Source organism: Narcine bancroftii, chromosome 7 (assembly GCF_036971445.1).
Source record: "Narcine bancroftii isolate sNarBan1 chromosome 7, sNarBan1.hap1, whole genome shotgun sequence".
Lineage (NCBI taxonomy): Eukaryota > Metazoa > Chordata > Chondrichthyes > Torpediniformes > Narcinidae > Narcine > Narcine bancroftii.
The window spans coordinates 3,898,482-3,913,602 of record NC_091475.1 but is presented as its reverse complement, the minus strand read 5'-3'; the positions used below and the strand labels follow the sequence as shown (position 1 = coordinate 3,913,602).

The 15,121-nt window shown below is 43.2% G+C and overlaps 1 protein-coding gene and 1 long non-coding RNA gene across 3 annotated transcripts in view; one reads left to right on the top strand and one right to left on the bottom strand.

The window, feature by feature from the left end:
• LOC138738417 (uncharacterized) overlaps positions 1 to 15,121 on the top strand; it is a 51,685-nt gene that overhangs the window by 16,521 nt on the left and 20,043 nt on the right. For both annotated transcript variants that reach the window (XR_011341535.1, XR_011341536.1), the window contains exon 3: positions 3,745 to 3,854. This is a non-coding gene — a long non-coding RNA (uncharacterized lncRNA). The remainder of the gene's footprint in view (positions 1 to 3,744; positions 3,855 to 15,121) is intronic.
• Positions 1 to 15,121, bottom strand: part of LOC138738414 (suppressor of tumorigenicity 14 protein-like) — a 35,445-nt gene that overhangs the window by 10,086 nt on the left and 10,238 nt on the right. The window contains exons 5-6 of the mRNA XM_069888564.1: positions 14,697 to 14,880; positions 3,634 to 3,905 (exon numbers count right to left, since the gene is read on the bottom strand). Of these exons, the coding sequence (XP_069744665.1) occupies positions 3,634 to 3,905; positions 14,697 to 14,880 (456 nt within the window). The remainder of the gene's footprint in view (positions 1 to 3,633; positions 3,906 to 14,696; positions 14,881 to 15,121) is intronic.

Below are 15,121 nucleotides of genomic sequence, written 5' to 3'. Positions count from 1 at the left end.
GTGACCTTGAGGGATGCATGGATTTGCACCGAGGCCAGAGAACACTGTTTCTTTGGGTTGTATTTGTGCAATTGGACACCAATTATCGGCACTCGTTGCTCTTTCTAGGCTGCCGTTGTACAAAGGCAGGAACAACCACCTTTCTTGGGCTCTCACTGGCTTTGAAAATGACAACACTTAACTAGGAATAGAATAAAATACAAGATGTCTTAATCTTTTTGATTCCACTACATTCACCTTGCTTTCTTGGATCGTGTGTGATAGCACCCTCTCATCTTGGTTTAACACAAGAGCTGAAGATGCTTACAGAACTTTAAATCAGTAATTTTGGAGTTAGGGTGGAATGGCCTTTGCCATTGGGCAACTGGTACCATCTAAGTGAACTTTAATCTTCTGCCTCTGCTTCTTGCTCACTGGAAGAGAATCCAAGCTCCATGCCTTGTTCTCCCTGCCACTCCAAACCTCACTTCCATAGAATATTCTTTATTTATTCACAGAATATGAGCTTCACAGTCTGAGCCACTTTTTAATTGCCCTTTCCTAATTGCCCTTGAGCAGGTGGTGATCTGTCCTCTTGAATCACTGCAGTCCTTGACGTATGGGCATACCCACTATGCCGCTAAGAAGCTAGTTTCGGGACTTTGAGCCAGCAATGTGAAGGATTGGCAGGCCATTTCCAAGTCAACATGGTGTGTGGTTTGGAGGTTAAATTCCAGATGGTGATGCACCCATGGTTTTTTCGCTCTTTTCTTGCTGTAAGGTTGGATGAGTTGCTGAAGAGGGTATAAGCTGCCGCTTCCATGCATTGGTGATAGGATTTGTAATTGTGTGTGCACTGCCTATGGCCTGTATGATATTGAGTTTTGTTCAAGCCATACTGATCCAGGCAAATGGAGAGTATTCAATTACACTCCTGACTTGAGGCCCTGTCAAGAGTGGAGAGGTTTTGGACAGTTAGGAGGTGAGCTAGTCGTCACAGGATTTCCAGACTTTAACTTGCTCTTTTAGCTACAGAGTCACTCCAGGTCAAGGCCACACACCATGATAATGTTTTTCAAGTCAAGTCACATTTATTTGTTGTTCATATCATAAACCTTGCAGTATACAGTTAAAATTAGATAGAGTTTCTCTGGACCATAGAGTTGGTTCTTTACATGGATAAATGACATCAGAAACTTTTTATAAATAACATACGACTTATAATATATCACGTTACAATATGCCAGCCCTGTGTCTCCAGAGTTCAGAAGCCTCATGGCGTTGGGGAAAAAGCTATCTCGTAAACTGGTTGTGAAGGCCCGAATGTTTTGGTACCTCTTCCCGGATGGCAGAAGGGAGAACAGATTGCAGGAGGAGTGTGTGGAGTCCTTCACAATGCTTATTACTTCCCACAAACAATGGCCGTTATAAATGTCTATCATGGCAGGGAGAGACACCCCAATAATCCTCTCAGCGTCTTTATCCGCTGCAGGGACTTGCGTTCTGGGATGGTGCAGTTCCTGAACCAGACAGTGATGCAGTTACATAGGGTGCTCTCAATGTATTCCCTGTAGAATGTAGTGAGGTTGGAGCAAGAATATTCCTTTTATACAGTGAAACCCCAGGATCCAGCACCTATAGAGATTGGTAGATGCCAGGTAAGTGAATTTTCCGGTTGCTTGAGATTGGAGGGTGAAGGGTGGGAGCTGGACTTTCCTCAACCTCCGCAGGAAGTAAAAGTGTTTTTGGAGCTTCTTGGCAATGGATCTGGTGTTGGGGGACCAGGAGAGATTCTCCACCAAGTGCTTGCCAAGAAATCTGTTGCTCTTGACTAACTCGATGGTCAGCGGAGCGTGATCCCCGGCACTCCTGAAGTCAACCACCATCTCCTTTGTCTTGTTGACGTTTAGTTGTAGGTTGTTGTCTCTGCACCAGGCCGTTAGTGATTGCACCTCCTCTCTGTAAGCCAACTCATCGTTCTTGCTGATCAGCCCCACCATGGTCACACCATCAGTGAACTTGGTGATGTGATTAGAACTGTATCTCGCTGCACAGTCGTGGGTCAACAGGGTAAACAGCAGGGGCATGCTCAATGTGATGGTGTTAGATATGCTGTTTCCGATCCAGACTGACAGGACTTCCAGGCAGAAAGTCGAGGATCCAGTTACAGAGGAAGGTGTTTAGGCTTTTGTGCTGCTTTATGTTCCAAAGAAATGAAGCATATCTTCAGGTTAACAATGATTTGTTTAATTCCAAATTTGGAAGATTTATGTAATTTACTGCAGTGTTGTTGGTTTTTTTTTTAATCAATCCGGTTACTCGCTGATGTCAGAGAGCAAGTTTGAAATACTTATCCTTTGAATGCCTCCTACCACCTGCTTAATGTTGCTGCTAATTAGGTTGGAGCTTGTAATCCACAGAGACATTTTGGTCATGTCCACCATGAACCATGCACACATCGATATAAAGATGTTTTGATAGCTGGAAGCTATTGGCTTGGGAATGCGAGGTCTTGCCTTGTTTCTGTGAGAACACAGACAGTGTTAAAACGTTATAATCATCTCATTCCGACTGGATTTGTCCTCACTAAGGATGACATAATTGGAAAATGTTTGAAACAGGAAACAGTATATCAAACTAACGTGTAAATGATTGGGAAATTCAGACCAAATCTTGAATCAGAAGGGGCACCTCGTAGAACAGTCCAGCCCCTTTGACCACAATGTTTTTGCGGGCTGACTGACATAAACCTACTCCATGATTAATGTTACCCTTTCCTCCCTCACATCCCATTTATAGTAGTTGTATGTTTTCTACTAGCAAGAATATTCCTTTATACAGTAAAACCCCGGGATCCAGCACCTATGGGGATTGGTAGATGCCGGTTGCTTGAGATTGCGTATTGCACGGATTGGCAAACTAACCGCCGGGGGGGGGGAAATGGGTGCCAATTTTAAACTTTCATCTTTTTTACCTATTTATTTTCTGTGTCTTTTGCCAGTTGCTTGAATTCTGGAAAGTGGGGATTTTACTATATTATGCATTGCATGTTGTAGCTCTAAAGAGTAACCACCTGCCAGACATTGTACTCCCTGCTGGCTAGCCTCTGGAGTCCAAAGTGTAGACTGCTTCTGCTGCGCAAGATGATCACTGATCCCCCACAAGTTTTAATCTAAGGCATCAATAGCTATACCTATCTTTCTACTGCCATTCGTTTCATGCAACATGCTTACAGACTTGACCCAGGCGTGGAAATCTATAGTTTGGAGGAAGCCTCTGAATGTTGATCCTCCAGCTGATTTCAAAACCTCCTGCCTGGTTTTCCCTAACTCAACAATTTGCTGGGTGATGGAAAGAATTCTATAAGGGGAGCTTGTGTATCGGGCATTAAATATGACTAGGGAACTGTAACACATTTTTTTAAATTCCAAGATCTAAATTCTATTATAGTTATCTGGAAAGATGCTGAAATGATCTGTGAAATGCACACACAATTATTGTGAGAATCCTTCGTGTGGATACTTCTGTAGGAGCCGGACAAAGCACTTGGCCACACCATCTTTTCTGCTGATTCATTTTAGTTGTAAATAGAGAGAAACACAAAGATATTATAGATACGAACATTGGAAACAGTTTTGAGTGCAACCAACTTACCGCTTTCCTGTAGAAAGCCCCAGCCAGTAACGTAACATCTTTGATTGGCTGGAAAAATATGTACTGGTGATGGGAGGCACACTGGTTGGATGTAACTATTGTATCTTACAGGTGCTGAAAGTTCAAGTAATGCTATATCATAATCCATGGTGACATTGTCAAATTGTTCATGAATTATCAACCGTTTGATGAGTCGACTTTCCACCTCAGAATCAGAAAAGGTAAGCGAATGTGCTCCAATATACACTCTCCATGACTGTCGGTCAGAGTACCTGCCATAAAAAAAAAGATGCTTATATTATGTTTATTGCAATAAACTATTTAGGGCAGTGACCAGATATTTTCCATCTTCTATTATGTGATAATTGTTTTGTAATATTAGAATATCTAGAACAAAATATTAAGATGGAAAGAAAAATATATCAGGCTTTCTAAGCTGTGATTAATTATTAACTAGCATGTTGGTTGGCAGCAAGCAAGGTTTGATGTGTAAATCTACACTGATTTTATTCATAAAGATGATATTTTGAAGACCGTTACAATCTCTGGGGCAGCACAGTTAGTGTAACGATTACCGTAATGCCTTTACAGCCCCAGCGATCGGGGCTGGTATTCAAATCTCACGCTGACTGAAGGCTTTTCTTTGCAAGAGTTGGACAGCGTCCCTGTGTTGGTCGCTCACACTGACCCAGACTCGATCTGGGGGCAGGCTTGTGGCATGACAGCCTTTATGGGGAAGAAAGGGCAAGGAGCACGAGCCTGCCAATGAGAGCAGGGTCAGCCAGAAAAGATTATGACATTTACATATGGTAACTATATACAATAGTGGTTTCACCACGGATTTAAAACAGGTAAAACTTTAAAGACATTTACAAAGCAGTTAACCGTGAGGCAAGCTGATTGTCTGATTGAATAGGTTCAGGATCAAAGAAAATCAGTCTCTTTGTTCTCTAGGAAGTAGACAAGCACCCGCAACATGGATAAATTTTCATTATTTAACAACAGATAGAAACTGAACGATAGTTGTATCCTGTTAAAGGGAAGGTGGTAAACAAAGGAATGCAGAAAACAGGAGAAACACATGAAATGTTGGAGGTGCTGTGACCCTGAGATTAGAACCATAGAGATGATAGAAGAGGGATTGGAAGGCACCTGATTTTGCAGGTACTCTTTTAATAGTGTTCATGGAGGAGAGTTACAGAAGGAAGGATCCCATCCATCGACCTATCTACAAGAAGGCAGTGCAGCTCGCTTCCTGGAAGAGGTAGCATCAAAAGTATCGCTTCAACATCCTGGCTGCAAGGGAGAAAGTGGTTTGTGAACTGACAATGACCATAATACCTTGCTAAGGTGCAGCTGGTCCTTACAGGAGATGCTCAGCCCGATGAGCAGCCATGAGAGTGGGCTAAATGTCTTTATGTTTCCAGTTACTTCTGGAAGAGTGTCATGGGAATTTCCCAAAATGTTGGGTTTAAAGAGAATGAAGTGTTTTTGCAGAGTTGGTTATTTCACCACCTTATTCCCCTCCCCGCCGCTCCCCCCCGTGTACCCCTCCCCACTCACGTGAAGTCTCCTCGTCATTCATGTAAAGCCGTGGTTTTCAAAATGCCCTCCACAATCCACTTTAAGTAATCCCTAGGCCATCGGTGCTCTGTGATTAGTAAGGAATTGCTTAAGGTGGGATGTGAGTGGGAAAGGAAGGTTGAAAATCACTGCTCTAGACCCAATTGTTACTGAAATATTTTGCTTGAGAAAAATGGTCATTGGCCCATTTCCTTTGGATTAATGAAACTGTGCACATAACGAGTCAATGAGGGAGGATTAAAACAGTGGTTTCCAAACTTTTTCTTCCCACCTTAAGCAATCCCTTACTAATTACAGAGCACCTATGGCATAGGGAATTCTTAAAGTGGTATGTGGGTGCAGGACACTCCTGTTCGGCTCCGAATCATGGGTCCTCTACCGGCACCACCTACGGCTCCTAGAACGCTTCCACCAGCGTTGTCTCCGCTCCATCCTCAACATCCATTGGAGCGCTTACACCCCTAACGTCGAAGTACTCGAGATGGCAGAGGTCGACAGCATCGAGTCCACGCTGCTGAAGATCCAGCTGCGCTGGATGGGTCACGTCTCCAGAATGGAGGACCATCGCCTTCCCAAGATCGTGTTATATGGCGAGCTCTCCACTGGCCACCGTGACAGAGGTGCACCAAAGAAAAGGTACAAGGACTGCCTAAAGAAATCTCTTGGTGCCTGCCACATTGACCACCGCCAGTGGGCTGATATCGCCTCAAACCGTGCATCTTGGCGCCTCACAGTTTGGCGGGCAGCAACCTCCTTTGAAGAAGACCGCAGAGCCCACCTCACTGACAAAAGGCAAAGGAGGAAAAACCCAACACCCAACCCCAACCAACCAATTTTCCCCTGCAACCGCTGCAACCGTGTCTGCCTGTCCCGCATCGGACTTGTCAGCCACAAACGAGCCTGCAGCTGACGTGGACATTACCCCTCCATAAATCTTCGTCCGCGAAGCCAAGCCAAAGAAAGAATGTGGGTGCAGGGAGGCAGTTTGAAAACCACTGAGGTAAAGCAATTTTACTTTCAAAGTAAAAACATAAAATGCTGGAGAAACTCAGCTGGTCAAACAGTGACCTTTATGTAGCAAAGGCAGAATATGCTGCTAGCATCAGAACAAAAAAGTGGGAGGGGGAAGAAGAGGCAAGCAGGTTTAATGGAAAGCAATGTTTTGCCATCTGGTTGGAGGAGGCCCAGATAGAAAATAGTAACTCCAGATGGAGCCATAGGTGATGCCGGTAGAGGACCCATGATTCGGAGCCGAACAGTTCCACCAGCGTTGTCTCCGCTCCATCCTCAACATTCATTGGAGTGACTTCATCCCTAACATCGAAGTACTCGAGATGGCAGAGGCCGACAGCATCGAATCCACGCTGTTGAAGATCCAACTGCGCTGAGTAGGTCACGTCTCCAGAATGGAGGACCATCGCCTTCCCAAGATCGTGTTCTATGGCGAGCTCTCCACTGGCCATCGTGTCAGAGGTGCACCAAAGAAGAGGTACAAGGACTGCCCAAAGAAATCTCTTGGTGCCTGCCACATTGACCACCGCCAGTGGGCTGATATCGCCTCAAACCGTGCATCTTGGCACCTCACAGTTCAGCGGGCAGCAACCTCCTTTTAAGAAGATCGCAGACACTGACAAAAGACAAAGGAGGAAAAACCCAACACCCAACCCCAACCAACAAATTTTCCCCTGCAACTGCTGCAACCATGTCTGCCTGTCCCGCATCAAACTTGTCAGCCACAAACGAGCCTGCAGCTGACGTGGACATTTACCCCTCCATAAATCTTCGTCCGCGAAGCCAAGCCAAAGAAAAGAAAGAACTCCAGATGATCGACTGGGTCGAACTGCTTGAGCCAGTGCTGATAGATCAGTGCAAAGTGTACACTCAATCCCAGAACACCTTCAGAATTTTTTGTTCCAATATTTGAGGTCATCCACCAACTCCAGTTGTTGACCCTATAATAAGGCAGTCACAGGGGCCATGAGATCTAAAACACATTATGATCTAGTTCCATGCAGTGTTCACTTGACACCCAGATTAGTCGGCATCTGGTGCAATTTGTCCCAACAGATGTGCATATCATCAAAAATACCACTATGTTGATTTAAGGGAACTTGTTGTAAAGGTGAACACTATTGAACCAAAGTTGCATGTAAATACTTGCTTGCCTCATTTATTGACCACTAGGTGGAGCAATTATCCACTACGAAGAAACAGAAGGAGGGAAACTTTTGAAAAGTTCAGCCAGATTCAGGCTCAATCAGAACTTGTACCTTGACAGCAGCATTCTAAAATTCCGGATGAAGTGGGGGGGGTGGGGAGGGGGGATAAGAAAATACATAAAATTGTACATTAAAAGTAAAAGCTAATGCCAAGTGCTCTTTCAATCTGCCCAAATCTGATGAAGGCATCTAAATAGATTTAATTTTTGATTTAATTTCACTTCTTGGCATTTACTTTTACTTTAGAGGTGTCGGGGGAAATCCCTTAATTGACTGTGTGTTGAGGTGAAATGGATGAATTGGAAAATGGTAGAATGTACATGTGGCAACAGCAGTGAAGAAATGATGGAGAAGTAAATCGAAGAATTCAGAAATGAGTTTTAAAAAGAGTTCAATAAAGTTGAGTGTCAATTTGTCTTTTGTTTTAGCAATACAACCAGATTTCTCATTCAAAGTTCAATTGCCACTTTAATAACTTTGAAGACAAATGTACAACCTTTTGACTTCAAACGAAACAAGTTTTGAAGGGAAACCCTGAGCATTCGCGATAAAGCTGCAGCGAAAATGGGAAAAAAATGAGTAAATTACTAAAGGAATAGTGAGGAGCAAAAATCAGGTACAAGACACAAACATGCTGGGGAAACTTAGCAGACCGTCCACAGGAAGTTAAAGGCCACTTTGGTGTTGGGTTCGAGCCCTTCATCAGGACCTGCTGAGTTTCGGCAGCACTTGACCATAGCATCTGCAAATTTCTTGTTCAACTCCTTAAAAATAAGATCTATATAAAGTCAAATTAAGATGATAGTTGTGAAACAAGAAAGTCTGCACAAGCTATGAGTGTAGTAAATCCACTAAAGTGTTGGAGACATTCATCAGGTCCCATAAGAAGAAGGGCTCAGGCCCGAAACGTTGGTTGCATTTCGTTACCTCCTCTGGATGTTGTGGAACCTGTTGACTTTCTCCAACACTTTTGAGTATTTCTTAAGATTATAGTAGCAGTTTGGGGTTTGGGAAGATCTTGAGGCAAACAGGACAGATTCACCAACGTGCTGATCATTATAAGGAAATTCAATTATAACCCAAGACTTAAAATACAGACTTTTTTCAATAAGGTGCATTTATCATTTTAAACAACCATAAACACATAAAACAATAATAAGTCGTCAAGCATTTTTCACGGCTAAGTGGCCTACACTAAAAGACATCTACATGTTTGTATATTTAATATGAGTTTATTGATATATCGAACAACTGAAAAGTGGCAAAGCAGCAGGTATGGATGGAATCCCCCCAGAAGTCTGGAAGGCTGGCGGCAAAACTCTGCATGCCAAACTGCATGAGTTTTTCAAGCTTTGTTGGGACCAAGGTAAACTGCCTCAGGATCTTCGTGATGCCACCATCATCACCCTGTACAAAAACAAAGGCGAGAAATCAGACTGCTCAAACTACAGGGGAATCACGTTGCTCTCCATTGCAGGCAAAATCTTCGCTAGGATTCTACTAAATAGAATAATACCTAGTGTCGCTGAGAATATTCTCCCAGAATCACAGTGCGGCTTTCGCGCTAACAGAGGAACCACTGACATGGTCTTTGCCCTCAGACAGCTCCAAGAAAAGTGTAGAGAACAAAACAAAGGACTCTACATCACCTTTGTTGACCTCACCAAAGCCTTCGACACCGTGAGCAGGAAAGGGCTTTGGCAAATACTAGAGCGCATCGGATGTCCCCCAAAGTTCCTCAACATGATTATCCAACTGCACGAAAACCAACAAGGTCGGGTCAGATACAGCAATGAGCTCTCTGAACCCTTCTCCATTAACAATGGCGTGAAGCAAGGCTGTGTTCTGGCACCAACCCTCTTTTCAATCTTCTTCAGCATGATGCTGAACCAAGCCATGAAAGACCCCAACAATGAAGACGCTGTTTACATCCGGTACCGCACGGATGGCAGTCTCTTCAATCTGAGGCGCCTGCAAGCTCACACCAAGACACAAGAGAAACTTGTCCGTGAACTACTCTTTGCAGATGATGCCGCTTTAGTTGCCCATTCAGAGCCAGCTCTTCAGCGCTTGACGTCCTGCTTTGCGGAAACTGCCAAAATGTTTGGCCTGGAAGTCAGCCTGAAGAAAACTGAGGTCCTCCATCAGCCAGCTCCCCACCATGACTACCAGCCCCCCCACATCTCCATCGGGCACACAAAACTCAAAACGGTCAACCAGTTTACCTATCTCGGCTGCACCATTTCATCAGATGCAAGGATCGACAATGAGATAGACAACAGACTCGCCAAGGCAAATAGCGCCTTTGGAAGACTACACAAAAGAGTCTGGAAAAACAACCAACTGAAAAACCTCACAAAGATAAGCGTATACAGAGCCGTTGTCATACCCACACTCCTGTTCGGCTCCGAATCATGGGTCCTCTACCGGCACCACCTACGGCTCCTAGAACGCTTCCACCAGCGTTGTCTCCGCTCCATCCTCAACATCCATTGGAGCGCTCACACCCCTAACGTCGAGGTACTCGAGATGGCAGAGGTCGACAGCATCGAGTCCACGCTGCTGAAGATCCAGCTGCGCTGGATGGGTCACGTCTCCAGAATGGAGGACCATCGCCTTCCCAAGATCGTATTATATGGCGAGCTCTCCACTGGCCACCGTGACAGAGGTGCACCAAAGAAAAGGTACAAGGACTGCCTAAAGAAATCTCTTGGTGCCTGCCACATTGACCACCGCCAGTGGGCTGATAACGCCTCAAACCGTGCATCTTGGCGCCTCACAGTTTGGCGGGCAGCAGCCTCCTTTGAAGAAGACCGCAGAGCCCACCTCACTGACAAAAGGCAAAGGAGGAAAAACCCAACACCCAACCCCAACCAACCAATTTTCCCTTGCAACCGCTGCAATCGTGTCTGCCTGTCCCGCATCGGACTGGTCAGCCACAAACGAGCCTGCAGCTGACGTGGACTTTTTACCCCCTCCATAAATCTTCGTCCGCGAAGCCAAGCCAAAGAAGAAAAGATTGATATATACTGTACTTAAGTAATAGACAGATGTAATGAAGGGCTAACTTGCTGCTTTAACTTTCTAGTTAAAACACACCAACGCAACTCCAGGAATCATTAAGCCACTGGGAAGAAAGCAAATGTAAAAGGGAAAGCAAAGAAAATAAATAATATGTAGTCAGAGTTGGCTGGGCCATAGAACATGTCTATCAGTCTTTGGTGAACTTGTTGCAGGGTTATGATTCGGGCAACATGTGGAGGTTCAATAGTCAAATATCTATGGAAAGAAACTGCTTTTGAAGAGGTGCTGGGCCTCAAGACTTCTTCCTTCTGTCTGAAGGAAGAAGTGCAAAGAGAACATGACTAATGTGTAAATTATAAAGAATAGGGAGGTCACTGTAGCTGTGGAACATGAAGAGCCACACAGACTAAATGAAATTATACCACAGAATAAGTTAATTTTACATCTATATGCAACATTGAAACTCCAAGGTCATTAACCTTAGATTACTATAGATCTATGCAATACCTTATTTTCAAAAGGATAAATGAAGTTATCCTTCAAAAGGATAACTTTACAAAATTATAGGAATAAATTAATATTAATAACAAATAAAACTCAGTTGCTTTTATTTTGTAGACTAGATTAAATTAAATATTTATAAAATAATTCTGTTTATGATTTCAATATTTGTACAGAAGACACACTTTTGCTGTGTTCAGGGCCACAAATTTTCCTCCCTCTAAACACTGCAGTATAAGCCCATCTTCTTATCACTGGCCTTCCAGACTCCGCTGACTATCAGATCTCACTGAATTAAGAGGAGTGTAACTTCAAAATTATTCTTCACACAATTTGCTTCTTCAACTATAATATTGCCTGTGTTTTCTCTTCTTCCTTTTAACATCCTTAGTGATTTCAGTTTTATACTAATTGTCCAACAGTGAACTCTTTAATAGCCTGATGGATAGTCATTGAATAAAAGTTCCAGTTACCAGCTTAGCAAAGGAAACAAGCCAAAAGCCCACTGCTTACAAAAAGTTCACATGGACTTAAAGCAAGTCAACTGTAATTCACAGTTTTAGCCATGGTTGCCAGGGATGAAGTTTATTATTAAAGATTTATTACCTGATTTAGAGGACTAGGCCTGCAACACAATCCATTAGACCACTAAATAATCGGCATAGATCTTGGATGAAGTGTGCAAAATGATTCCCCTATTACTTTTCTGCAATATGATTCTAAAAACAAAGGTTTGACTCAGCTGTTGAAACTTAACAGTAATACCCAAGTCCTCTCATAATCTTCTGGTAAATCAAAACCCCTCAAAAAAAATCTAACTGCATGTAAACACCTCTATGATCTATCCTTCACTTTTTCTGTTTTGTTTTTCTGGTCAAATATTGAACATCCAAAATAAAAAATAAGTGTGACACATTCATGCTTTAATGAGGCTCTTATGTAAATGGAATAATGTTGGCTACATGATACCCAATTTTGCACAATAGCCAGATTTTTGGGCAAGAATATGTATCTGGAAGTTGGATTCAGCTGGTAAACAATGACTGGGATTGCACTGTTCAACGAACCCGCATCAGCTTGGCCCTTGCGGGCACACCAGAAACATAAGCAGGCACCAAATTCATATGTTTGCAGCAAATCACCAAGAGGAATTGCACCATTTAGCACGTTAAGGCATATTTGCAGGCTATAATTTCGGGAGTTGCCAGCAATGGTAGATGCAGATTCAAGTGGTACCTATATCTGTTAAAAGAGGATCCTGCTATCAACCATCTCTGGGTAGCCACACACAGATGACTCTATGCAAGTAAAGACATAGGACGGGGTGCACTGATTTCTGTCACTTCACTTAATGCTTTAGATCAGGGGTAACAAACTCAAATTCACGGAGGGCCAAAATTAAAAACTTGGACTAAGCTGAGGGCCGAACTAAATATTTATTGAAAATTTTCAACAACATCTGCATGTTTTCTCTTCTTTCGACATATGTAATGTTAAACTTTTTCTTATTAAAATAAATGTTTAATAATAGTTTTGGATAAACTCTTTCCAGAAGCATTAACAAATGAGAAATAAAATATTCAATCAATAATATTTCTCTATAGAGGATTTGTCAAATGTTGCTAGTGTGCTGTCGAATAGTAAAATCTGAGGGCTATTGAGAATGTGGGAGAATAACATGATTCCTGAAACAATCCAATGGGTGGCTGATTGTGGGCATGAACTCTAGTAGGGTTCCATTGGTACAGATATCCTTTGATTTACACACTTTTCAAGTTTTATGCCTAATGAGCTTGTATCCAGGTGCAGGACCATTTTTAACCAGGAATATATTTATCACTGTGACATGAAACTATTGGAAGATCGTTTTATCCTGAGATTAAAGTTCATAATCCTTACTCAGGCCTGTGTGCGGGAGGGCGGGGTTTGTGGGCGATCGGGTTGGACAACACAGTGCGGGGGCATCGGCTCTCGCTGCAGGGCGCATCTCGGCGGATCAGCGGCCCCGTCACCGTGAGTCGTGGATCGGCCTGCGGCAGGGAGGGGGAGTGGGCAACGGTCCTGGCGAGGTCAGGCCCGAGGCCTCCGGTTCCGGGCGCTGGGAAGTGGCCTTGGCTTCCCCTGACACCGGCCAGGCCCCAAAACCAGAGTCCATGGTGAGACCCTGCAACGTAAACAGAGGAGGTGGGGGCAATTAGAAGGCTGACGCCAATGCATTCTGGGATTTGTTGTATTACTGTGCATGCGCTATACTGGTGCGGCGGCCAGCGGGCCACCTCTAACACATTTTTGAAATGATCTTGCGGGCCAAATATAATTATATCGCGGGCCAAAGTTTGACATGTGTGCTTTAGATGAAGAGAAAGACTTTCATGTCCCTGAAGATTAGCACATTCTTCAGATCAGTTTAGTTGTGACCATTAGAGACAAGGTCGAGGAAGTCCATGCGGGAATTTCTGAGCCAGGGTGCAACATATTAATGCCAATGCTAAGTGCATTACTAACTTGGGATGAATTTCTTGGTAAATATGTTTTCACTGAAAGTAAAAGCAATTTCAACATAAAAGTTGAAAGAACATTTCTTTTTGGAGAGTTTGGCTGGAATATTTTAAATGAGGCCCACTGCTACAATGTTTTGTGGTGCAAAAGGCCTTGCTGATTATCAGCTTTAAGACGTTCAATCTCTCCAACAGACACAGCCAACTAAGAAGCCAAATTTATTCAAAGACCAGAGGAAAATCTGAGATGGGTGGCTGGGGGAGGGGGGGTAAAGTCACAAAGGAGTCACATCTAAAATAGGATAAGGGCTTGGAAGTTACAATTAGGTAACTGGAGCCTGCCAATATTGTAGGTTTGAGAGGAGTAATGGGTCAGTTTGGGATTTGCGGTGTGTATGTTGGTCAATGAATATAATGGCAGGTGGATTGCTGAGCTTGACCTTGCACCTACTTGGAGAGACCCTCTATCAGCTGCACAAAAGCAGACTTTGCAGGAATGCTAGCTTCACATGAGTGGCAAAATGGGCTATTTTTAAACCATGTAACAGCACCAAGACATTCGTAGCACATCATTTTGTGGTGGATCCACGGTATAGCAATTAGCACTGTTTGTATGGGCTTGCCCGGGCCCTGAACTGGTGACTTCTCCTCTCGGAAATCCCCATAAAGGCTGAACCCCTCCCTCAGTACCTGCCTTGGAACCGGGTCAGCAACATGTGAAATGTGTTGATGTCTTAAGGTGATTAAAGCGTATTAATCATGACTCTGTCTAATGTGGTTGATTGATAGCGCTACTCACTCAATGCCACTCTACATGTCCTAGGACTTACGGATACATAGTAGACCCACAAGATAGGTCCCAGGTTTTCATTAACTTTCATTTTTATGAAATACAGTAAAACACCTGTTATCCAGAGTTCAAGCAACCGGCAGCCTCAAGCAAAAAAAATCACGGAAAATAAATAGGTAAAATATATAGGTTTAAAAGTGGTGCACCTCGCTGTTAGTTCACCTATCATGCAACATGCAATCTCAACCAACTGTAGAATTCATTTTTTCGGCATCTACCAATCCCCATCGGTGCCAGATACCAGGCATTTCATTGTACTGGATTATCCAGAATATAAAAATCTCATCTCATTTCTTTACAAATTTACTACTTGAATAAAAGAAAATATTTTGCCAAACAGTGGGGTGGAGTTTTCTTTTTCTGGCAATACCCGGCCCCCTCACTTACTTGTATAATTCTACATCTTGGAAACAGTGTGAAGCAGACAGAAGCCACCAATTATTTATCAAAGTTGCTCCACAAGTATGTCCTATGGATCCAAAGTGAAGGCTGACTTGCCAGGGCCATTCACCAATCACTGCATCATTCCCATTGACAATCCGACTTCTAACGGTTTGTTGGTTTCCACAGTCTGTATATAAAAGAAAAGAAAGTCCTTTGTTATGAAGGCTTATGTTGACTGTTCCAAATCTTCAAGCTTGATCTGAAGGAACTATTCTTGTTCTCCAGTGGTGGAAATATTTACTTTCTTACAAATGCCCTCAGCTACAAAGTTTGAATGAATTGAGAAATTACTGAAAAGCCAATTTTACCTACAAACATCGGTCTGTTGCATTTTGAATAAAACTCCATCTATATAGTTAATGGTGCCA